This window comes from Pocillopora damicornis, chromosome 4, assembly GCF_964200805.1.
Source record: "Pocillopora damicornis chromosome 4, jaPocDami1.2, whole genome shotgun sequence".
Classification (NCBI taxonomy): domain Eukaryota; kingdom Metazoa; phylum Cnidaria; class Anthozoa; order Scleractinia; family Pocilloporidae; genus Pocillopora; species Pocillopora damicornis.
Genome location: NC_142673.1, coordinates 7,705,964 through 7,729,552, shown reverse-complemented (window position 1 = coordinate 7,729,552; position 23,589 = coordinate 7,705,964). Strand labels below are relative to the sequence as shown.

Sequence of the window (23,589 nt, the reverse complement as noted above, 5' to 3'; positions counted from 1 at the left end):
TAAAAATCGATTGCTTGGGACTAACTATCATTTCTCAATATTCTCACAAATGCTCTATTGAATTCTTTGTGACGGTTCATTGACTTATTCCTTGTTTACTTGCCCATGTGTCTATGAAATATAAACTTCTTCAAGTTTTTGAGACGCTCGTCGAACTTCCATTAAGAGTCCTAGTGAAGTTTTCAATATTTTCCAAATTGCCAATTTCCAATATTTGAAGCCATTTGCTGAACGTTAGTAAAGGGTATCGGCAAAGTGTTCAGTTTTCTTAAGACTAACTGTGGTCAAGATATTTTTAAAAATTTTAATTAGCCATGCCCTCAGGCACGCCACTAGAAGCTGCGGTGTCATTCCAGACACTGCCTATTGTTCAGCTTGTCATTTTATCATTCCCGTGCGTCAAAGTCAGTTCATGTTTTTCGCTGGGAGTCACATTCACCTGACCTTCGCAGCTTCTAAAAATTTCAATAGCTTTTAATTTGCTTAATTCTAATTCCTATTAAGGTGCTTAAGGTTTTTTACCAACCCCAGTGACCACCATCGTACTTCAGTGTCTATTTCGGAAGAATACTAATTTCAACCTCAATACTAAGCTAAAAACCGTTCGGACTTCAAACTGAAAACCTGCCAGTGAGAACCGTGGATAAGCCGAAATTACAAACTTTTAAAACTTTTTCCGTAACTAAGTTGATGGAACTTTTCACTATTTCTCCTTAAATTCTTCATCCAGGAAGTTTTGACAAAACAAAATAAAAATCGATTGTTTGGGACTGTCTATCAATTCTCAATAAACTCACAAATGCACAATTAAATTCTTTGTGACGGTTCATTGACTAATTCCTTGTTAAATTATCCGTTTGTCCATGAAATATAAACTTCTTCAAGTTTTTCAGACCCCTGTCGAACTTCCATTTAGAGTCCTGGTGAAGTGTTCAATATTTTCCAAATTGCCAATTTCCAGGATTTAAAGGGTACCGTCTCTAAAGGGTATCGGCAAAGTTTTCAGCTTTCTTAACACTGATTCTTGACAAGGTAATTTAAATATTTTAATCAGTCATGCCATCAGACACACCATTATTCTAATTCCTAATAAGGCGCTTTACCGCCATCGTACTTAAGTGTCGATTTTGGAAGAACACTAATTTTAACTGCAGTTCTAAGCTAAAAACGTTCGGACTTCAAACTATAAATCTTGTCTATGCAAAGGTAAACAAAATCAACAAAAACTGTTTCATTAAAAGCAAAGGAGGTAAGTTCTCAAGGAACTGTGGTGCTGTGTCAGTGGGGGAGTAACAAGATAATTCGGTGTGAGTTGATAATGTAAATTGGCCACTGTAAAGAGTTTCTACAGCTAAAGTTTCGAGCGTTAGCCCTTCGCTCATTAAAAGTGAGTTATTCACAGTCTATGTTAGTAAAAACTCCTTTTGATGAAGGAGCAATGAGTTGACAGTTTTTAAAACTGAGTCACGTTCACAATCTCATTTCTGTGTCACAGAAACCTTATTTTCGTATAATTACTCTGAAAATGGACACCGGTTAGGGGTGGCCAAAATGTGATCACTTGCGGTGTGACAATGCAAGTGTCCCTCAGACAGCTCACATCATTTAGGAATCCACTTTCCATAGTTGTCTGATGAAATCTAATAACAGAACACCGAAACTTATTTTGACAGTTCAGACATTAAGACTCTTTCAAGTTCAAGGACGGCCGGGACTTGAAAAGCATTTCAAGCATATTATGCATGTTAAATTAAAAACCATGTTAATTAAACAAAAATTACAATATCATTGAACCAGAGCAAGAACACTCCCTTAAGTCTCCTTCCAGCGTTATTTGGTCTAGCTACGCAACGCGAGCGTGTTGCTCTCCAGCATATGTAAAGGATTTGTTCTCTCACAAAGACCAAATATTCGTCGACGAGAACTGAGTTGAGATAAACTTTAAGCTAGAAGCTTTGAAGTACAGCATCGAAAGGTAAGAAAGGTTTAATAAGAAGCATAATTTGGGAAGTTTAGGAGAGAGTCTGGCTACGCTTGGGCATCGTCAAACTCTTGAATGTTCATGGCGTCTTTCAGTGTTTAGACTCTAAGTTAAAAATTCCTCAAACAATACTGTTCGCCATCTACTGTCGTTCACTTAGTAAAGTATCCGACTGTAAACCGTGACCGTTCGGGTGGTTCAGAATCCTCAATAACTACACGGGCCTTATCTCCCTGTCCCAACCTCGAGTAATCTTTCATTGAACGTTTATAAAATTTCACGAAGGCCTAAATTGTTGGTCATACCACGGCTGAATGACTAAATACTTAACTTAAAGGAAAACAAATAAACAAAGAGCATCTTAACTCTTATCGTTCCTTTCGGCACAATGTTGCGTCTTACGCGGCTAGATGTATACCGCCAGTACTAATTCTGTTGAGTGTGTTCAAGCGACCCAGCAAGATGCAAGCTTATTACAAAAGAAACATGTTTATTTGCATTTGTACCAGGTGGCACGATAATTTAAAGTCATGAAGTTCCCTTTGGTGATTTCGCTCCCCTTTTTCCTCATCGCATTTCCAACAATGGATTCTAAGCCTGCTAAGTTCCATCCTCCCAATGGCAAACGCGGTGCCGGCATGGATTTCAACACTGTGGAAGACCAAGATAAGTTCGGTTTTCCCCCGGGCACACACAGTGCTGACATCAACTTCAACTCTGTGGAAGACCGAGATAAGTTTATTGTTCCCCCGCCCCCGCAGGGAAAACGCAGTGCTGGCATCAACTTCAACTCTGTGGAAGACCAAGATAAGTTTATTCCTCCCCCAGGCAAACGCAGTGCCGGCATGGACTTCAACACTGTTGAAGACAAAGATGAGCTAATTCCTCCCTTGGGCAAACGCAATGCTGACATCAACTTCAACACTATGGAAGATTAAGATGAGTTTCGGTCCTCGGTGACAGTCCGCAAACGAAAGTAGGATGATTTACAGAAGTTTGAAACAAAATTTGCGAATGATAATCGCATCATCTTAATGTAGAAGGATAGCATATCTTGTACGCAAAGTCATGTTTTTAAGATAGTTTTTGTTTCTGGTGAACGCTAAAAGAAACACAAAAATTTGCATATCTAATTAGGTGAGAACCGAGGATAAGCCGAAATTACAAACTTTTAAAAATTTTTCCCGTAATTGAGTTGATGGAACCTCTAACTATTTTCCCTTAAATTTCTTCATCCAAGAGAGTTTCGCAAAAACAAATAAAAATCGATTGCTTGGGACTGACTATCATTTCTCAATATTCTCACAAATGCTCTATTGAATTCTTTGTGACGGTTCATTGACTTATTCCTTGTTTACTTGCCCATGTGTCTATGAAATATAAACTTCTTCAAGTTTTTGAGACGCTCGTCGAACTTCCATTAAGAGTCCTAGTGAAGTTTTCAATATTTTCCAAATTGCCAATTTCCAATATTTGAAGCCATTTGCTGAACGTTAGTAAAGGGTATCGGCAAAGTGTTCAGTTTTCTTAATACTTACTGTGGTCAAGATGTTTTAAAAATTTTAATTAACCATCCCCTCAGGCACGCCACTAGAAGCTGCGGTGTCATTTCACACACTGCCTATTGTTCAACTTGTCATTTTATCATTCCCGTGCGTCAAAGTCAGTTCATGTTTTTCGCTGGGAGTCACATTCACCTGACCTTCGCAGCTTCTAAAAATTTCAATAGCTTTTAATTTGCTTAATTCTAATTCCTATTAAGGTGCTTAAGGTTTTTTACCAACCCCAGTGACCACCATCGTACTTCAGTGTCTATTTCGGAAGAATACTAATTGCAGCCTCAATACTAAGCTAAAAAACGTTCAGACTTCAAACTGAAAAAGTTGAATAAAAATCAACAACATCTGATTCATTACAAGTAAAGGAGGTACGTTTCTGAAGAAACTGAAGAACTGCGTCGGTGGGAGTATGACAAGATAATTCGGTTTGATCAACTAAGTTGATAAAAGCTAGGGGAATGACGGGTTGATCACTTAATACAGGCTAACCACTGAGCACAGGGTGACCACTGAATACAGGGTGACCACTGAATACAGGGTGACCACTGAATACAGAGTGACCACTTAATAAAGGGTGACCACTCAATAAAGGGTGACCACTGAATACAGGGTAACCACTTAATACAGGGTCGCCACTTAATACAGGGTAACCACTAAATACAGGGTGACCACTTAATACAGGATGACCACTTAATACAGGCTAACCACTGAATACAGGGTGACCACTGAATACAGGGTGACCACTTAATAAAGGGTGACCACTAAATAAAGGGTGATCACTTACTAAAGGGTGACCACTCAATAAAGGGTGACCACTTAATAAAGGGTGAACGCTAAATACAAGTTCCACAGAATAGGACTAATATAAAAAAAACGCCTTTTTTACCATTATCTATATACCTTTTTTTTCGATTTTCTATAAGACCACATTAGCGTTTTAAATCGTTATATATAAATAAATAAAATAAAAAATTTCTTTCCGACATTCTACCTGTCTTATACAGCGTTTTGTCCAGGCAGACATAAATGTATCAGCTTGATACAACACAATACGATGAAGATCCTCTTGTTGTCCAAGCCAGCTGGACAAACGGTACTCATTCATGCTAGGAACACAAAACAGAAGAAAGTTAAATAGTACGCAAAAGGAAATTCTACTTTTAATAATAACATTTATTGGGCCAAATTTCTATTAGCACGATTCCTTTCCAACGCAGCACTCAAATACATAAAAGATTTCCTCAGAGAAAAGTCGCCCTTTCCGAACGGCGAAATGAAAATTTTTGAACAAAAATACTTGTGCAGGGAAAAATGTGGTTAAACCCCCCCTCCCCCCCCCCCCCCCCCCACACACACACACACACACACACACTCTTTGGGAATTTAATAATTTAGACCAAGAAAGATTAAATTCTACTCCCGCTGCTGTCGTCGATAAACTTTCATTTCCGAATGAAAAAAAGAACGTTTCTTTCTTGAAGAACACACTTGCCACGAAAAAGTTTCCAAGCAGTTCAATACCTGTCCATCGCTGAGCTACCAAGCCTGCTTCGGACCAATGAACTGGTCAGCAACAAGGTGGGGCCTGAAACAAACAAACAAACAAATTCCAAATCAGTAAACCTGCATGCAGGTGAATAACAAACCCACACCGAGATTTTGTGATGGTTTTACACTTTAGAGTAACAGTCTTTCCGGTGTTGACCCTGAACATCTTTTCTAGTTATTCCTAAAATTTAAAATAACTTTAACCTTTGGAATAAGACCATCTGTATGTAGCAATTCAGTCCACTGGCTTACTTTCTATATGTCACTTCGACCGAGTACCGTAAACCTACAATCAAGGTAATCACACTGGCCGAAAAACATCTTAAGCGGCCTATGAGAACTCGATGTAGAACAAGCAAACTGCCTTAAGCGCGGGAAAACAAGAGTGACCATGTCGCGATTGCTTTCAGTTTTGGCGCGAAATTTGCTGTCCAATCAGAGAGTATGGTGGAGCAAAACCAACTTCTCCTTCATTAGGTACTTACCGATAGTATGAAGAGCTAAGCTGAGTTCAAATGAGAAGTTTGAGACTGGGACATCCTCTGACGCAGGGATGATGGCAACTGTGCCGAGATTTGAGCCTCCGAATATCTGATTATCAACCGGGAGGTGATTTTCTGCGTATCAAAACGTGTTTACCATATGAGTTGAAAAGAGTATTCCAAGCATCTTACAAACATAGATCTAAAAATGCTTCCTTGAGCGTGTAAAACACCCCAGCACAGCAGGAAGCAAAATCGCTAACCACTAACAAAGACAATCTAAGAACAAGTACGGCAACCATCACGATACGAACACGCAAACGAGTATTCGACCCAACAACGGAGAACGGAACGAAGAGATCAAAACTCGAACGTACAACCAAATCCAGTAAACTAGTGAAGCTGGAAATGAACAAACTAATGCCTCTTTAGGTATTTATTTTTGGTCAAAGCGCTCAAAGAGTTTATTACAAAATCAAAAAGTAACATTCAAGAGTTGACCAGACTGTCCAATCTGCTGAGGTGATTAGAATTTGCCGTTAATTAGTAACTTCGGTGCTGTGAACAATACTTTTAACTTTTTTTATCTTCGTTCTCACACGTACGCTTCACAACACAGTAAAGAAGTATCTTCATACCAAGCAATGTTTCGCTTCTTGCGTAACTTCGTCTGTACTGTCCCAGCAGCCGTTCACCAAGTAAATGAATCAGATGAGTAACTACCTGTAAAAGAAAGAGAAACCAAACTGAAACGTTTTTACGATTTCTTTCTTTAGGGGATGATTATAGATCCCACTCGAAAGTAGAAAAAATAGGCATGTTGTTAAGTCTTAGAGGACAGCATGGGCTATAAAGTACATTGCACAGATACAATTGACAGCAGAATAAAACGGTGTTGGTCATTTTGTTTAACGATAATTACAAGTTTACCTGAGGGAAATGTCTTTTGATTGTGTTCAACAACCCATCGGGAAGAACTGCCAGCTCAGTGTCCCTGTGTGTGGAAACATGAAAGACCGGTTATTTCCACGAGGTCTAACCTATACGGCGGCTTTACGCACGCAGTGGGCCTAAGAGATTCTATATAAAAGGGTTGATTTAATTAAATAAATGTCCTTCCACTGTTAGTTTTCGGCTCTCTTAACACTGTTCACAAAAGTAAATGTTCAGCTAAAAGGTTCTGCTCAATCGAAGATGGCTTACAACGCTGTTTTGAGAAACAACGGCTAAATTTTGTTTAAATAACAGGCCCAATGAGCACGAGTTTACAAAATACCTCAGTTGCAGTCTTGAGAGCTATACTGACGGTTTTTATACCTATTGAGCGGTTGCAACTATTAAAAACAACCATCCTTTAATAGATGGTTTGATGGTAAAAATTGATATTGAGGTCAAATCTTCTGCTTGAGCGTAGTCCTGAAAAGGACTGATGCCATTGACAATGTCTGACGACTCGACGACTTAAACGGAAGTCATCATTAAAATAAGGTGACTCCGGTGATGACGGATTAATGTCTGTATCAGTATTGATCCATGACGGATCAATGTCAGAATCTGAGCAACTGCTAAGGTTAGGGGAGGGGTAGGTGCGCAGTTTCTCAAATACTGACATTGATCCATGATGAGTACTGCTCAGGTTGTCGAGACGTCACCCAAACATTTTATGGGCTGATGTCAACCAAACGTCAGACAACATAATTAGAAAACTTATTTTCAGTGACATCCGATTAATAAAAGTACAGATAGCACTTGAACACACTTCATTTATATTGATCTGTTACATTGGTGAATTAATTTCTTAATGTAGTTCAGTTTTTTGTTTTTGTTTCAATTCTTTTGTTGTATTTGTATTGTATACGATCGCAATCGCTGTCTTCGAAAGGAATTTAGATGTATCTGTAGAAAATAAACAGCCCTTCATAGAATCATACATACAAAAGGATCTACAAACCGAATAGCATGAACTGTTGTCGCCCTCGGAGCTTGTGTCAGCACTTCAACCTATAAACAAGGAATAAACCTACATCATTGACATAGGTATGTCAAAACCGGCAGAGTGGTAAGATTCGTTTTTAACAACATCGACCATGCTATCGAGTGAATAGCTTTGCCTAGACTGTTCTGGTATGCGAGACCCTTTATGAAGTTAGAGAGGGGGATGTCAGTGGGGTGAACTAAATATGGTAAAACAACAGAAATTTGAAAGGTAAAAACGCGAAAGTCGGAAATTCTATCAATAAACGAGAGTTTTTTTTCTGCTAGTCTACCAACAACAGCATTTACGATCCCTTTCACCAAAATCAGGAAGAAAAGAGAACGAATCCTTTGAATAGTTGAATGTATCTGGCTTTCGCGTGGGAATAGCGAATAAAACACATAAAATCGCGTGGAAAACAAATAAACGTACGATGCGATGTTCACGTGATAAAAATTCCTTGGAGTTTTCTAAAGCAGGGAATAATCTAGAAATAGTTTAAAAGGGTTTGAATCTTTGGGATTCACACGGGGCTTTTGAGTCTCCTTGTTCAATATTCACAATCCTATCCATGTAGGTAGAAGAGGCAAATGCCCTGGGAACGAGATTCGTGACAATTGTGTACATGACGTAAGTGGACGATACTCACCACTCCCGTCATTTCTCCGCGGCCAACCTCGCGATCGAGTTCTTTCTTGCCATTGCTTGACGTCACGACTGAACGAAGGCGGCCATTTAACACAATATAAATACAGTTCGATTGTTCTCCTTGCCTGAAATACAATTTACAGAATACGTGGATTCACTTTCCTTTAAAAGTACGCCAAAGAAATATCGCGGTTTGCATAAACTAACAACGCATGCACAGAATCGTGAATACGCTTGCCGACCAAAATCTAATACAAACTGAAAGAAAAAATGCAAGGAAAAATGCAAGTTTAAAAAGGGAGTTTACGCCACAAACTTCAACAGACAGCGAGAAGTCGTTCATCGCGTAACCGACTTGAAAAAGTAGAGCACTAGTGTCGGTCATGAGCTCTGAACACACGTGCTTAATTTAAAAAAAAAAAAAACCTGTTATATGCAACAAGTGTACCTGTAAACTGCTCTACCGGCTTCAACATGCATCCAGTCCAAAGCGTAGTCGATTTGTCTCAGGAAAGGAGAAAGATGACCAATAAGGGAATGAGCCACGTTCAGAATGACTCTGGGCTTGTGACGAATAACGCTGAAACACAGAATTAAATCAACCAATGAATCAATCTGTCAATCAATCGGTCAATCAATCGGTCAATCAGTCAATCAATCAATCAGTCAATCAATCAATCAATCAGGAAGTCAATCAGTCTATCAATCATCGGTTAATCTATCAGTCAGTCAGTCAGTGTAACTGTATAACTGTCTGTCAACCCGTCTGTCTGCGAGTAATCTTACTCATTCTCATCTCACGTTTTAAAACGTCCGTTACAACAAAACGAACAAAATTATTATTGAATTAAAAAAAGATTAGATGTTTTTCACTTTAATCGAGTCAAAGTTGGACTTTCATCCTACAAAGGACCTTTACGCCCTTTACGAGGAACGGATTCGGTGTCAAGGGGTAAGGCGTTCTCCATTCGCTATATAACACTGAGTGCCATACCGTCCATTATGCCAATCTTAGAGTGAGGCACTAATGTCGGAACATCATTTAAATGGGAGTAACTTGGCACTTTTCATTATGCTGAGGAAAAATTTCCAACAAGACATTTTTTATTGAAACGACTCGGTGCCCAATAAATACTATCCAGCAAATCTCACTGAAAATTGTACTGTTTAAAATATAAGTGCTGCACTCTTGGAAAAAAGTGTGAGGGCGTAATTTCAGATAAGATTCAAAGCATGAATTTTGAGATTGAAATCCCAATGTGTCATCACTCATTTAAAAGCCATTGAGCAACTTTCTTAGAAATTTATTGATCTATTTTAAGCAACACGTTCTCGCGTAAATGTGGGAAGGAAACGCTGGAATATAATCTTTAAAATGGAAAACATATGAAACTAAGTTTTCTTCAAAGGAAAGATTCCAAATATGAATTTTGAGAATAAAACCTCAAAGCAAAACCCTTTCTTTAGGAGCCACTTAGCACGTCAAACTCGTATCTTGTTAGCTTTATCGAGTGATCTGTTCTTGTTAAATAAAAAACGAAACACTCGTGTATTTCCATTCGAAAGGAAGAAATATGACACAGTATGTTCTGTTCAGGAAGAAATATGGCTACCTGTGAATTTTCGGAGAGCGAAACCCCAGCGTGTGACCAGTTAAGCAGATGTTAATGGGCCCTTTTTTTCACTGTGACGTCTTTATATGGAAATCATGATCGAGTTTTTTTTTTTTACTTAACCGAAAAACACCCACGCCAACGCCAGTTTTAAAGAGTTCATTGAGCGAAAACCGCCAACAAGACGCAACTAAATGAGTTCTGTGAGGACGAAATTCTGCATCGTGTTATAGATGGAAGGTATCAGCTGGAACCCTGTTTGCCTTTCATGTTTGCAGGGAAAGATATTTTAAGTCAGACTAAAGACTGGGCAGTTTAAGCGTTCAAGACGGTTTATTCGAACCGTGTTAATCAAAGAAAACAGAAAGCGCTGAGAGAAAAGGGTGTCATTTCCACAGTCAGGCGCTCAATTCCTCGACTTGGCAGGTGGTCTCGCGTTAACTGAAACATCGACCAGTCTAAAATGAAGTTGGATCAATAGAAGATGGCGAATCCCTGTTTTGGAACAGAACTAAAGTTTTCTACATCGATTACTCTGGCTTCATTATACGGCGTGGTAGCGCTACCCGCCATCCTTGGAAACGTAGTGTTTCTTTGGGTTATCTACAAAGCTCGCACTATCAGAACTTTTTCCAACCTTCTACTGAGCTCGTTAGCAACGGCGGATCTTTTAGTGGGGCTACTCATTGATCCACTGTGGATCGCAAGGTGCGTCTTACCACGGCGTCCGTATCATAATCCGTTTAAAATCGCCATCGACTCGCTATGGATTCAAACGAGTGTAACCACAACATTTAGCTTGTGTATTGTGAGCTTGGACAGGTACATCGCAGTACGGTCGGCTCTTCTGTACAATCAGATCGTCACAACAAGAAGATGCTGCATGGCGGTAGTATTTGTATGGCTGGCATCTCTGGCGTTTGGACTTTCAAGGATCTTTGTTACAAACCCTGCAAATTTGCCGGCACTATGGATGTGTGTGACGGTTGTGACAATTCTTATCCCGATGGTTTTAATCATTTTTTGCTACTACCGGATTTTGGATGTTGCCAAAAAAAAATATGTAATAATTGCGAAGCACAACGTCCAGCGAGGCGTAGAGCTCGTCATCGAGGGAGTTCGGAACCGAAAGACAGCTACCACGGTAGGCTTTGTCGTAGCGTTGTTTATCATCTCGTGGCTACCAAGTCTAGTTACGTCCTTTATCCATTTGACAACGAGTGATCATTGCTTGAAGCGACAAATGCGTTCAGTGTGGCTATGGGTCGAGCTAATAGCGTTCTCTTCATCCGGAATAAATCCATGGTTATATTCACTACGAAACGACGAATTCAGGAAGGGAATGAAACGCGCTTTCGCAACTAAACGAATTTCTTTACGAAAAAAAAATGCGAAAAGAGTGGACGTGAAGTAGAAACCAGCCATTCCCTCGTTTAAAATCTTATTTGCTGCATTTTTTCTTAACCCGGGATATGTATCATAAAAGCTTATTTTTCAAGTAAAATTTAACTAGCTTACAAGATAACTCATTTATTTCACTAAATCTTAGTTTCTGTCTTCAGACCTCATCTTATTTTAACTTCTGTAAGCAAAAAATACACAACAAATATATTTTGTATCATAAATGGTAAGAGCGTCTACGCTATAATGACGCATCCTAATCAAATTATTCTACAGCTTCGACGAGATTATCTTTCATTTTAAAATTCAGTCCGGTTAGTGATTGAAAGATATGCTGATTACAACCGTTCGGACAAAACCCTGCTATAAATATCACAAATGCTTTATCAAGTAATGCTGAAATCAATGGTTGGGCCTTTTTTTTTGTCTGTTTTCTGAGCACGTCTTTGACAACTTGCGGACATCGGCTCTTAGAATTAGCAAACATTTACCTAATGGCGGTGGTCATTCGACTAAAGTGTTCAAACGCCAGACATGGATCTGACGTTGATGTTTTTAAACAGTCAGGTAGAATGACCGGAGGTCCACAGACGAATGAGTCGTTAAGACGACCTTGAATGGCACGTACGAAGCAAAAAGAAAAAAAAAAATTCCGCAATGAGAAAAACAGAGACGGGCAAACTCTTTTTTCTTGGGAACTCTTTGCCAATAACGTTTGTTCAAAATGCTCATAACGTTTTTTTTAAAAGTCACTACTGAGCGGCACTTTAATCTGCGCTACCGAAAGCTTGGGGCGAGAAATCAATCAGATGTTTCCGTGTCGGAAGTACTGATTCCGATTCCTTGTTGGCAAATAATAAAACATAACATTCTGAATTTGATTATTAACCAGCGATACACAATCGGTGATAAATCTTGGCTCATGGAACGCCTGACCTCGTCACACGATAAAGAAGAAGAAAATAAATGAATAGGTTTATGAAGTGAACCCCGCCGCTGACAAAAAGACCCATGGGCATCTCAAAAACTCATGCAACCTCATATCACACATCGCGAAATCATTATCACCGTCCAATAACTGGCTTCGGTAATCAGGCTGAGATTACTCAGTGACTTGATCATGTTCAATCTGTCTGTTAAAATTTTTTCTCATATTTTACTGATTTTAGTTTGATGATAAGTAAATAGAATCACGAAAGAAATGAGCCAGAGAGTAAAGGAAACCAAGAGTTATTGGGTAGGGTGGAAGTAGTCAGCTGTTCTCCCCACCCCCGAAAAGCTTGAACGTTGTACTCTGAAAGAACCGTGAGAGAATTGGATACGAGTGTCGAGGCAAACAGCAAGGGAGTGAGGTGGAAGTATCAATCTGTACCCAATTCCTTACCTCGAAAACACCTAGACATCATTTGGAGCTGAGATAAAATGGACACTAAAGTCAAAAGTTTCCAACCAAGTCATTCTTGTTACTTACATGTAAAAGTTGGCCTTGCTGATTATAACCACGTGACATTGCTTGGTTGCCTTGACATTGAAGAAGGAAGGTTCTCCAGTGACAACTGCCAAGACGCCAACAAACTCACCGGGGAGGGCCGTGTACAGGTGGTACTGAGAATAAAATTTAAGACCAAAAGCAAATAAAATGTATGGAATGTATGGAAGATAATTCTCTTTCTTCTTTTTTTGAGAAACACTCACCTAGATGGAATCAGGGACAGCCCCTTGATAATTTTGCTGTATTCTTAGGCAAAAAACTTTACTCTCACAATGTCTTTATCCACCGGGAGTACAAATCGGTAACACCAAACTTAGAGGAAAAACAGACGAATGCATTTGGGGGGGGGGGGGGACGCTTATACCTTAGACTATGTAGATCACTAACGCAAAAGGCGATAGGTACAAACAACCATACCCACAACAGACTGAACATGTTAATTACCTCTTGGTCGCCACTGAGACTCTTCTGTGTTACTTCCAAGGAGTTGGTCACCACGAAATACAAACTGCAATCCTGTCGGTGAGAAAAGCGGGCCTTGTTGGAATTCTATCGGACAATTTTCAACGAAGAAACTAAAGTAAAATAAAAAGAGGGGTTTCAGACAGAAGGAACAAAATTAAATTTCACTCACCACGTCCCCTTGTTTGATAAGGACCGTTCCAGAAGGAATACATGCAACTGAAAGAAGTCCTTCCAGTAGTGAGGAGTCCTGAAAAAACCAACAAAAAAATTCAATACTCAGCTAGTAACACATGCATGCCTGGTTGAATATCGTGCGGATGAAGTTAAAAGTGATGAGCCAATGACGCAGGTCAGTATTTTTCATTTATTAGCAAACTTCCAGGAGGTAAAATAATATCGAAAATTGTGGCTGCCATGTTGGATGAATGCGAGTTGGGGAAAAACATTCCACCCCACCACCCCTCCCCGAAGGTGGTCCACGGGCCGAGGAACGGCCGCGACAACACATCAATAACGTCACACTTCATAATTTGACACGACAACTATTGTATTCCCCTGATGACAATTTTCGTACCGGTAAATCAAGACTTTTAGCGATCTCGCTTGCCGCTGTCTTCATCATTTTATCTTCTTCTTCAGGGTCCATAGTGAGAAACTGTTTGGACAGGTCCTCAGTTACTGGAGTTGCAGGGAAGTCAAAACGACCCTCCAAGGAGGAAGAGGGGCTGCCTTCTGTGTCGCTGGCCTCCAAGTCGAACATGGCTGTGCGGCTGGGTGACTCTGGAAAACCAGTTAAGCGCGCACGGCCAAGGGCCGCGTCAAAATCAGAAAGGTCTGCAAGCAAGAAGAAACGGTTTAGCATCTCTCGGTAGGCAGGTAATCCTGCTATGGGAATAGGCCTAGGACTTTTTTTGTGCAATTTGGGTGTAACAATATTGGTCACGTTTTGTTCAATTTGAGGGGTAGAATTTAATATAGGAGTTAATAAGCTCATATTATTCCACTTATTTTAACCATTGGGACTTCATGCATGACATTAGGGCTACAGCACCTTGCAAAACTAAACCTTATTTCATTCACTTTTCTTATAATTCCTACATCAACCCTACACAACAAAAGCAAACATTTTCGTTCCAGTACCAAGCGGCTGAATACTGAAAGTCAATTTTTACCGTTTGCCGTAAAAGTAAGGATTTGAAAATTTCTTTATAGACCGGTAGCCGAACCTGGAGACAAAAAAGCCGTCCAAAAACACAGACCGACGATCAGACAAAGAGAGAGAAAGGGGACTCTCTCCTTTCTCAGTCTTGGTCTGAGACGAATTCAGGAAAACGTGATCTACAGCACTCACCTGAATCGCTTCCAAAACCCAACATGGTTTCCAGGGTGGCAGCTGACTTACAGCGTCCAATTTGTTTGTCAACTTTTCGCTCGTGCTCAGGCTCCGTGAAGCTAACACTCCTGTGTAACGGCACTTTCTTCACTGGGATTGGCTTACTGTTTTCCTTTCCCAAGATTCCCCGTGGCTCTGTTGAAGTCGAACACGACACAAAACATTGACGTTTCAAGTAAACAAACTTAGGAACGGTACCGGAAGGAAAAACCTCACTTACACAAACGATTTCGGATGAACATGGAATTTAAAGCAGAAGTTACTATTATTATTATTAAACCCCCGAAGGCGCCATGCTTGACGTAGAGTAATTTCGAAGAGTTTCAAGTTTATTTCGTCTTCCCGTTCACATCCACAATACTGACTAGGCAAATTTATGCGTTGTTGTTACTTCTGCATGGTTTTTAAATACAGCCTTCGACTAACTTGGGCCGTGAACAAAGCTGACACTTCAGACAAAAGATAAAGTAAAACAGACTTCTGAGCTAAGCACCTTTATTCTCCTTCTCCTTAGGATTACCGACGGCTGAATCAGGTGTCGTTGTTTTACTACTTGCAGCGCTGCTCGCACCAGAGTCAACTTCTAGAGGAATCTTCTTGGTCGTCTTCGTTTGATTCTCTTTCCCCGCAGGAGTTTCTGTCGTCTTTCCTTTTACTGGACTTGATGTGATTCCATAAATTGACGGCCTCCGTCGCGACGCTGGGCTCTGAACAAATGTACACAAAATCAATTTGTTGAATAATATTTCCACCACACGTTTAGAATTGATTTTTGTCGTCGACCGCACCAATCAGGGAACTTAAATGGGTCCGGTGAAAGTTCGAAAACAGAAATGGCTCTCTGGCCGATCTTTCACCCTTAAATTCCCAGAAGTGATTCACATGTAACTTCTCCTCATAACATCCATACATAATCCAGCAAACAGGTAATGAGAATACACAAACTAATCAGATAGAGATTGTTATCTTGATCTGACACCAAATTCTCGTAGCTAATTTACAAGGAAATGTGTGGCAGCTAAAGGGAAGAATTATCAATCAGATCTTGGGAGTTAAATTGTTCAAGGAAGAAAAAATCGTCGACTTGAGGAAAATTGCATGCAGTCGGTGTTTCGAGTGTTGGTAAAATCACAGACAATACAAACGCAGGTGAAAATCATAAACATATGTAGCCCAAGAACTATTCAATGAAATTCAAGGTAAGGACTATATTTTGTCCCTGTAACAGAATTTTTGGTAAAAAGCGAAGATGTCACAAAAAGCCTGTAAGTAATTTGTCGTCGCAAAAGATTTCTTAGTTTATCGCGAACTTTCAGTGAAGGTTAGTACATGTACACTTACACTCGCAATGAGCTCGTAGCTAAGTCCCAGGAAGTTGTGCAGCGCCATGAATGTAACTTGCTGAAGACGAAGCATAATAATCTGAAAAAAAGAAATAGATTTCAGCCGTGACATTCCAGTTTAAACGCAGAACAGGCAAATTGGTCTAACGATTGACGCTCCTTTGAAACTTTACACACACTAACAAAAATACCCTGTAAAGGTGATACGTTTCTTTAGTAAAATCTAGGGAACATCAAAACCATTTTTAATATTCCCTTGTTTAATAAAACAGGAACCGATAACACTAAAAATAATTACATAATTTGCGGAGAGGCGACACACAAGCTTCACGCAAATAGGCTGGAATTTAAACCTTCTTCCTTTAAATACTTAACGTTTCCATGCTATTTAAGCAGAACACTTAAGTTCTGATTTGTTTTTCTGCTGAAACATTTTTGCCATTTATCTTGAAACTTTGGCAGTGGGAATTAGCATGAGAGTTTGACAAACCTGCACAACTCTGACCAAGGAATCTGGATGCTGCTCAAACACTGTTTGAAAAGCTTTGCCCGGCAACCTGGAAAATACATTCAGGAAATTAAAAAGAGAAAATCATTAAACTAAAATTGATGCACAATACATCAAAATAGCTTCATGAAACTGTGCTAGGGTTGAGACATAATATTGGTGCAAAACAAATGACCCACGCATGACTGCAATGATTGTCTCAACATGACAGCTGGAAAAAATATACCACAGTCTTAACAGTAAGCGCCAAAGCGTACTATAAGGGCACAACGAATGGCAAAAAGTGAATGCTTGAAAGGGGAGTGAACATTTAATTTCGGCGTCGCAACCTTGAGGATGAATCCCTTTGAGAAACAGAAGTGCCAAATATCTATCCCCTTGTAAGACTCGCATTTGCTGCACTGACAAGGGGAAATATTTGTATGTAAACGTAATGGTTAAAAAGTAGTCACCTAAGAACATGAGTATCCACAACTGCCCGACAGCATATTTGGGGAAGGGTCATATGATGACCCTATAAGAGACGAATAAAAACAGTTAGTTTTTTTTAAAGTTTTAGTCTTTTGACCCTTTAACCTCTCAGAGTGACTAACATCTGATTTCTCTTTACAATATCACTCCTGAATCGAACATTAAGGCTTCAAGGATAACGGAAACGATCGCCAACTGAAGAAGCTCTTGATTGCTAAACAAATTCTCCTCGTAAGCACCCTAGGAAATGTATGGAAAACAGTATGGAGAATATGCATACTGATATTAGGATATAAAGGATTGTTTTATGGGCAGATCTTTCACATCAACAAGGCCACTCTTTTTGCATGGAATGATACATGAAGTAGATCTCACGTTACGTCTTATCACTTCATAAAGCCTCCAAAACAGATCACGACTCTCTGCAAATACCAATAGATCAGATCACGACTACCTACATACATCAAAAGATCACGATTACCCACATATACCAACAGATCACGGTTACGCAAACGCACACAATGTACTGCTGTGGGAACACAGCCACACAAAACTTGGTTATGGTGAAAAATGCCAACAAAAAAACCTTATATATTCCTGAAATGTCCCTTTCAATGTCTAATAGGAATGAGTAAGGTGGGGGGGGGGGGGAAGTTTCTAAAGAAACTGTGATGCTGTGTGGATGGGAGGTTGAAGCTCTGACGAAGTGCTTACGCTCGAAACCTCTGCCTTGGTTTCAACTCAGTTGATGAAACCGCATTATCTTGTAACATCTATTAAGTTAAAAACGACACAATCCCGTGACTTACCGTAAGAACGTCCAGTATAGTAAGCACGCTGTATATGCTCTCTCCAGTGAGAACTTCCTTCATGCACACCTCCGTGCCATCCTGTTAATGTAAAAACACAGCATGCGAGACGCAAGTTGACGATCAGTTAAAATTACTTATTAGCAGGTGTGGTAACCCATCGGGGATCTTCTTTTGATAAATTGGTCGATATATTTGTCGATAGTCGGTCGATTCATCAGTCAATAGTCGGTCGATAAATAGGTCGATGGTCGAGCGATAGTCAGCCAATGGTCGAGTAACAGTTGGATGACAGTCCGTTCATAGTCAACCGACACTTGATAGATAGTCGATCCATATTTCGGTGTGGCGATAGTTCGCCGACAACTACACCCGAACATCAACCGAGTACTGGTCGAGTGTCATTCGACTATCGATCGTCTTGGGGCACACAATAAACGACCGATTATCGTCCGATGTACCGATTGGCGGAGTACATGTTGTAACAACTAAATCCACTATATCGACTGAGGCTGCCTGATACACACGATACTCTTCATTTCTATCCCATCATCTTTTAACGGCCTGATTTACAAACACATGCTTGACTGTGTAAGTCATATTTTGGGACATTTTGGCAGGTTCAGAGCCACACCAGGAGCTGGGTCTGGTGACTAATTTCGGCATATGACTTAACCTGTTTTATCTTTAGCACTCACCTTTTCAATTATAGAGACAGAGAGCTTTCCACTCTGGACTACGTATATGCTATCATCATGCTGAAAAAAATTATATCTTCTTCACTATTTTAAGATCATGTCTCACAGTTACATACTTATATGGTAACCCTTTCACTTCCATTAGTGATTGAGACAGAATTTCTCCTTACAATATTAATACCATATCAAGCAGACAAGTGATGAGAATAAAGAAAAATATCCATTAGTTGATTATTAGTTGATCCAATACCAAATTTTCAGAATCAACATCATTAGAATTGTATGACAGACAGCAAAGAGAAAGACTAACAAGATCTTTGGGAGTGAAAAGGTTAAATTTTGATGCAGGAGGCAAGTGCACAAAATGATTTGAGCTTTGTCATTCAATGAGCCTTCTTCAATATGACACAAAAAACATTTTTTCCCCAAGGTGCAATGCACCTCTTTGCTAAGTTAATGCACCTTGGTGTGAGAATGCGAGGTCACGTTCTATAAAAGAAACCTGGCAAAATTCTACGAAAATGGACTAGTAGTCAACACTTAAATACACAATTATTGTGTTCTTTGCATGTAACTATGTTGACTTACAGTCATCATTGCAAATGGCAAACCCCTCAGTCCACCTGTGATTTTAGATTGTGGGGCTGTTTCATGTACACTATGCATCATTGATAATAGAGAAGTTGGGGTGAATCAGCAGACTAGACTAACTATAACTTATTGTATGTAGACTTGCAATTTCTAGTACTTATGAATTGTCTTACCTGCCCTGGTTTAAATAGAAGAGCATTGGCTGGAACCAACTTAGTCTGAATGTATTTGCACAGCTCAAAGAAAAGGGGCTTCTCAAAATGACCAAATACTCTTTAAGACAACAAAAACAAGAAAGTGGAAAATTTTCACTAAGTATAATTTGGAAATACAAATTTTGGAAACTCAAATGAGACCTGAAAGTAGAATTAGAACTTTTAAGTTGAACAGATTTTTATCCCTAATTTCTAGGTAAAGTTCAGGACTCATTTGAACTCCCAAATTCAAGAGACATTGGAGCCCTTCCAATTGCTATGAGGTTTGTGAATGTAGTTGTCAAAGTGTGTGCTGCATGTGTTTTCATTTAATTGCAACACACCAAGTCAGTCTTTTCAGCATAATGTAAGCTTTAAATTAAACTCCATTATTCTCTTCCCTTCTAGAAAGCACATACATTGTGGATGACAACAACTTAACTGTAAGCAAGATTATGGCAAAGCTGTAACTCAATTCCTCTTCCATATACCTTCAGTAGGCTATTAAAGATTCTCAACTCAAGTGAAACAATCTTTCGTTATTGCAAAAAGGTTCCTTAGAAACCTTGGACCTAAACATTGAGGGAATAGAAGGTTTAGGATGGTAGAATTTACCTTACGCTCTTCAGCATGTACACAACCTCTGGGGGAAGACGAGGTTCATTGATATCAACCTACGTGTAAAAACAACAAAAAAAGTAATCAAAAATACACATGAACACCCTTCAGGTTTTACACATACTTGTTCACAGATTAGCTACATGATGAGGACTGACTCCTACAACTAGTAACATTCCATTGCACATACACATTCTGTATATATTCTGTCACATAGGAAGGCAATTCATCAATTTTAGAAATCCTGATTTGAAGGTTTTCAAAAAAAGGGGTTCTCAGGTCTCACCTCAGCCAAGTCAGCTTCCAGGAATGCTGCTGGTGGCTGTTTAAGTTGCCTTCCAGGCTCATTATTGTCGAACCTTAAAAGCCTGAAAATGAAATGGGAGACTAAGCAGGAATACTACCCATGCCTCACGCATACATACAAAGTTCCTATTGCATGTATTTTTTCTTCAAAACATTTATCGTAAACTTTTTGAGAAAACTTTTCATAACCTGACCGAACATACTACTTCGTGGCACAAATGCAATGTTCAGAGCTACAGAACACAATGTAGATTTAAATTGCTTTAATTTATGTAGATTTAAATTGTTTGTTTGCAGAGAAAACAAAAAAAACTGTCATTATTTTATGAGACCCTTTCACCTAAATTCAGCACCATAAAAGAAGAGATTAGACATCGTTTTCAAGAAAATGTAAGTATAAACTTTTCAAAGAACAAGATGTAAAGCAAATTTTAACAGACTGAGGAAAATTATCTATAACTCAATGAAAATCACAGAGTTAAAGGAACAGTAACCCTTATATCAAATTGCAGGATGAATATAATACCATAAATCTCCAGGTAATAGGGACCCAATCATTTGATTATCACAAGAAAAAACACACAGTACCAGCTCAGTCCACTACACTCCATGTGTTTTAGATATTGTCTTAAAATGATTTAAATACCAGTCGGTTGATTAGTCATATTGATTAAAATAATATTTTAAGGATAATGCACAGTAAGTACACAGAGTATATGATGTTATTCCATAAATGAAGAGTAGTACAACTTATGCATTTTAAAAATTAAATGTCTGTTAGGAATTTTTGCAAGAAACAGCCTCAGAGCAGGGTTATCCTTCATTAGCCCTAAATTCATTTTCAGCTCTGAAGAGAGCAGCTGCCTCTTAAAACTAAATATAAGGTAAATGCTTAAAAGATAAGGCCACAACTAAAGTATTGTTACTTAAAACTGTTCCCTCCTTACCTAAAGGGCCATGTAACACATGTTTCAAATACATTAAAGTCCAAGCAAGTACTAAAGAGATCCCAGGTGAAATCTGGAATTGATTCCATGGACTCACAGACACAGCTAGATTTGCCACTTTTCTACATGACTGGTAGTCTAATTTTCAAAGGTGCAAACACAACTGTCTATAGTAGTAACCAGAATGCTGTTTCAATGCAGCACTGCAAATGTCCTTGATTTCAAATTACAAAGGTTGCAAAATAGCAACCAAAGATTTGTTTCTGAAACCCAGATTCAGCATGTAAGGAAATCTTTGAGCAAGTAAGCTTGTGGACAGCTGGTTGATGGGTGATCAATAATTAATTGCATTAAGCTCCAACATTTTGCACATAAAGGTAAGTTTACACAATACAGCAGGTGCTACATTCTCAACAACTGGTAAAGGCTTCTAATATTCTTTAAACACCATAAAAACCCCACCCCTAACAACCAGCAGTTGGAATATCTAAATCTAGTAGTCAAGTGCATCCAAAAAAGAACTAGTTAAACACATCCTATAAAATTTTCATCAAATTTGGTTTTGTAGTAAAAGTTTAGTTTTCTCAGGTAACATGGGAACTGAAAAATAATTTTGAGAAAAAGTTTATGGGATTTCTCATCAGACAGACATTAAGAGTAACATGTGTGTTTTAGCTGCCCATTCATAAAATTCATTAATTATTATATCTTGAAGCAGCAAACACCTATAAGGGAACACTGTTCTGAGCAGAACAACTGAAAGAACAGGGCCTAATTAAATATGCCATTACAAGTGATCACCTTTCTTTAATATAAATATAAAGGGAAAATTTGAGAATGTTGTCCATCCTCACTCATGCAATAAGATGTTGTTTTTCTTGTTCTTAATTTGTTTCCTCCATTATGTTAAAAACAAACAAATCAATAAAATTAATAGAGCTGATAACTTTGCTCCAATACAGCATTGAAATGGTTATTGAATCACATTCACTTTGAAAAAAAAAATGTGTTGGTGACTCGTTAAAAAAGGGAGACTCTGACAAGAGTTAAGTAATACACAAAACTTACACCCGAAACATCATGCACTGTACCTCTGAATTCAAGAAATATTACATTTTTTTCAGAAGTAGTCCTTAACCTTCCTACAGCTAGACAACACCATATCATTTTAAAAAGTTAGGATGAGCTTCAGATATGGTTAGATTATATTTCAATATTTATTTGTTGGTGGAAAAATTATAAACCAAATTAACCGATTTTACTCTAAGGCAACCCTTAGAAATAAATTGCTCTTCTTGAGGGGTGAAAACATCCTCCCTTTCCCTTTCCACACCTCCTTCAGTAGTCATAAGAACTGATTAAGGGTGTAACTAGAAAAGGTTCCTATCAAATGAACCAAATAGGATCAAAAAAGGAAAAGAGAAAATTCATAATCACTGTGTTGGTCAGAAAATTTTATAAGCATGCAAGGGGTCTTTCTCTCAACAGGTCAGACTGGGAATAATATGATCATTACACCAATACTTGTATTATATACACTGTAGATAAAAGGTGTTGAGTGAAAATAAAAATAATTACTTAAATTATAACTTCTGTTCTTACTCTTTTCCAAAGTTAAACATGACTTTTTGTCTTTTTCTTATAGTCCTTCTATATCCACCATCTTGTGGTTGTGAGAGCTGTTTCACCTGTTACAAAAACAAATCAACATAATCACACACTGTAATATTAACTCCTGATAGCGATACAGTATCTTGATTGAACAACAACTTTTACCTGGGATCTCTATCCAGTCTCCACAGTGTAACTTACATGTAATGGATAAACAGGGTAACTTTCTAAAGAAACTGTAGAGCTGCATCAACGAGAGAGTATAACAGGGTAATTTAATATTATCAACTAAGTTGATAACGTAACTTGGCCCCTGTATGCCCTGAAAAAGGGCTAACTCTTGAATTATAAAATAATTCAAATAGTATGTGTGCTCTGATTGGCCATAAAAACCATTTTACATGAGTGTATGTAAACACGGTTTTCATACTGAATCTTCTTGTGGAGTTCTCCCTGCTATTTATTTAGCAGTAACTCAGTTTCTTTAAGTTTGTTTTGAGTACAGTAATGGAAGAAGAAGATTTTCCTAATTTTTTCTTTGGAGTTTAATTTTCCCAGTATTTAAGAAACGGCCAAAAAGCCAAATGAACAACAACAACAAGCACGTCACTTTCCTTCATTGCAAGAAGAGGCTCTTTCATTAGTTATTTTATAAAAGAAATGTAAAATGGTTTCTGTGTTTACATAGCCTGATGTAAACACTTGGGAGGTTGGGAGAACACTCAATAAGCTGGAAACCACTCCACTTCATGTCGTGGTTTCCTACACTTATCTCATGTTCTCCCAACCTCCCACGTGTTTGCATCAGGCTATGTAAACACGGAAACCATTTTACATTTCTTCAGTGTCAGTTTTAAAACTCTTTTGGGTGGCCAATTTACATTTTCAACTCAGTTGATAATACTTAATTACCCTGTTTTACATGTAATGGGATCA

The 23,589-nt window shown here is 38.7% G+C and overlaps 3 protein-coding genes across 6 annotated transcripts in view; 2 read left to right on the top strand and 1 right to left on the bottom strand.

The window, feature by feature from the left end:
- LOC113680814 (patatin-like phospholipase domain-containing protein 7) overlaps window positions 1-23,589 on the bottom strand; it is a 43,448-nt gene that overhangs the window by 18,037 nt on the left and 1,822 nt on the right. Inside the window, exons 4-26 of one of the 4 annotated variants that reach the window (XM_089203809.1) lie at window positions 22,645-22,730; window positions 20,076-20,157; window positions 19,787-19,845; window positions 19,151-19,250; window positions 18,387-18,446; window positions 17,689-17,769; window positions 16,861-16,922; window positions 16,391-16,457; window positions 15,899-15,979; window positions 15,051-15,264; window positions 14,516-14,692; window positions 13,739-13,998; window positions 13,334-13,411; window positions 13,144-13,215; window positions 12,679-12,812; window positions 8,642-8,773; window positions 8,195-8,318; window positions 7,522-7,571; window positions 6,501-6,564; window positions 6,209-6,293; window positions 5,574-5,705; window positions 5,062-5,125; window positions 4,532-4,646 (exon numbers count right to left, since the gene is read on the bottom strand). In XM_089203809.1, the coding sequence (XP_089059935.1) occupies window positions 4,532-4,646; window positions 5,062-5,125; window positions 5,574-5,705; window positions 6,209-6,293; window positions 6,501-6,564; window positions 7,522-7,571; window positions 8,195-8,318; window positions 8,642-8,773; window positions 12,679-12,812; window positions 13,144-13,215; window positions 13,334-13,411; window positions 13,739-13,998; window positions 14,516-14,692; window positions 15,051-15,264; window positions 15,899-15,979; window positions 16,391-16,457; window positions 16,861-16,922; window positions 17,689-17,769; window positions 18,387-18,446; window positions 19,151-19,250; window positions 19,787-19,845; window positions 20,076-20,157; window positions 22,645-22,730 (2,379 nt within the window). Of the gene's footprint in view, window positions 1-4,531; window positions 4,647-5,061; window positions 5,126-5,573; window positions 5,706-6,208; window positions 6,294-6,500; window positions 6,565-7,521; window positions 7,572-8,194; window positions 8,319-8,641; window positions 8,774-12,678; window positions 12,813-13,143; window positions 13,216-13,333; window positions 13,412-13,738; window positions 13,999-14,515; window positions 14,693-15,050; window positions 15,265-15,898; window positions 15,980-16,390; window positions 16,458-16,860; window positions 16,923-17,688; window positions 17,770-18,386; window positions 18,447-19,150; window positions 19,251-19,786; window positions 19,846-20,075; window positions 20,158-21,042; window positions 21,386-22,644; window positions 22,731-23,589 lie in introns of those variants that run through there. The other 3 variants (XM_089203810.1, XM_089203812.1, XM_089203813.1) reach the window with 3 other exon arrangements.
- LOC113680817 (uncharacterized) lies at window positions 1,780-3,260 on the top strand. Its single transcript, XM_027197872.2, has 2 exons — window positions 1,780-1,975; window positions 2,491-3,260. Exon 2 carries the CDS (start codon window positions 2,512-2,514, stop codon window positions 2,917-2,919), a length of 408 nt encoding a protein of 135 aa, XP_027053673.2. The 5' UTR covers window positions 1,780-1,975; window positions 2,491-2,511; the 3' UTR covers window positions 2,920-3,260.
- Window positions 9,959-11,331, top strand: LOC113680816 (trace amine-associated receptor 7c-like). The gene has a single exon (XM_027197871.2). The coding sequence runs from the start codon at window positions 10,291-10,293 to the stop codon at window positions 11,218-11,220; it is 930 nt and encodes a 309-aa protein (XP_027053672.2). The 5' UTR covers window positions 9,959-10,290; the 3' UTR covers window positions 11,221-11,331.

Bases quoted from the DNA above. Each gene is read 5' to 3' on its own strand.
- LOC113680816 (XM_027197871.2), top strand. From the start codon at position 10,291: ATGGCGAATCCCTGTTTTGGAACAGAACTAAAGTTTTCTACATCGATT.
- LOC113680817 (XM_027197872.2), top strand. From the start codon at position 2,512: ATGAAGTTCCCTTTGGTGATTTCGCTCCCCTTTTTCCTCATCGCATTT.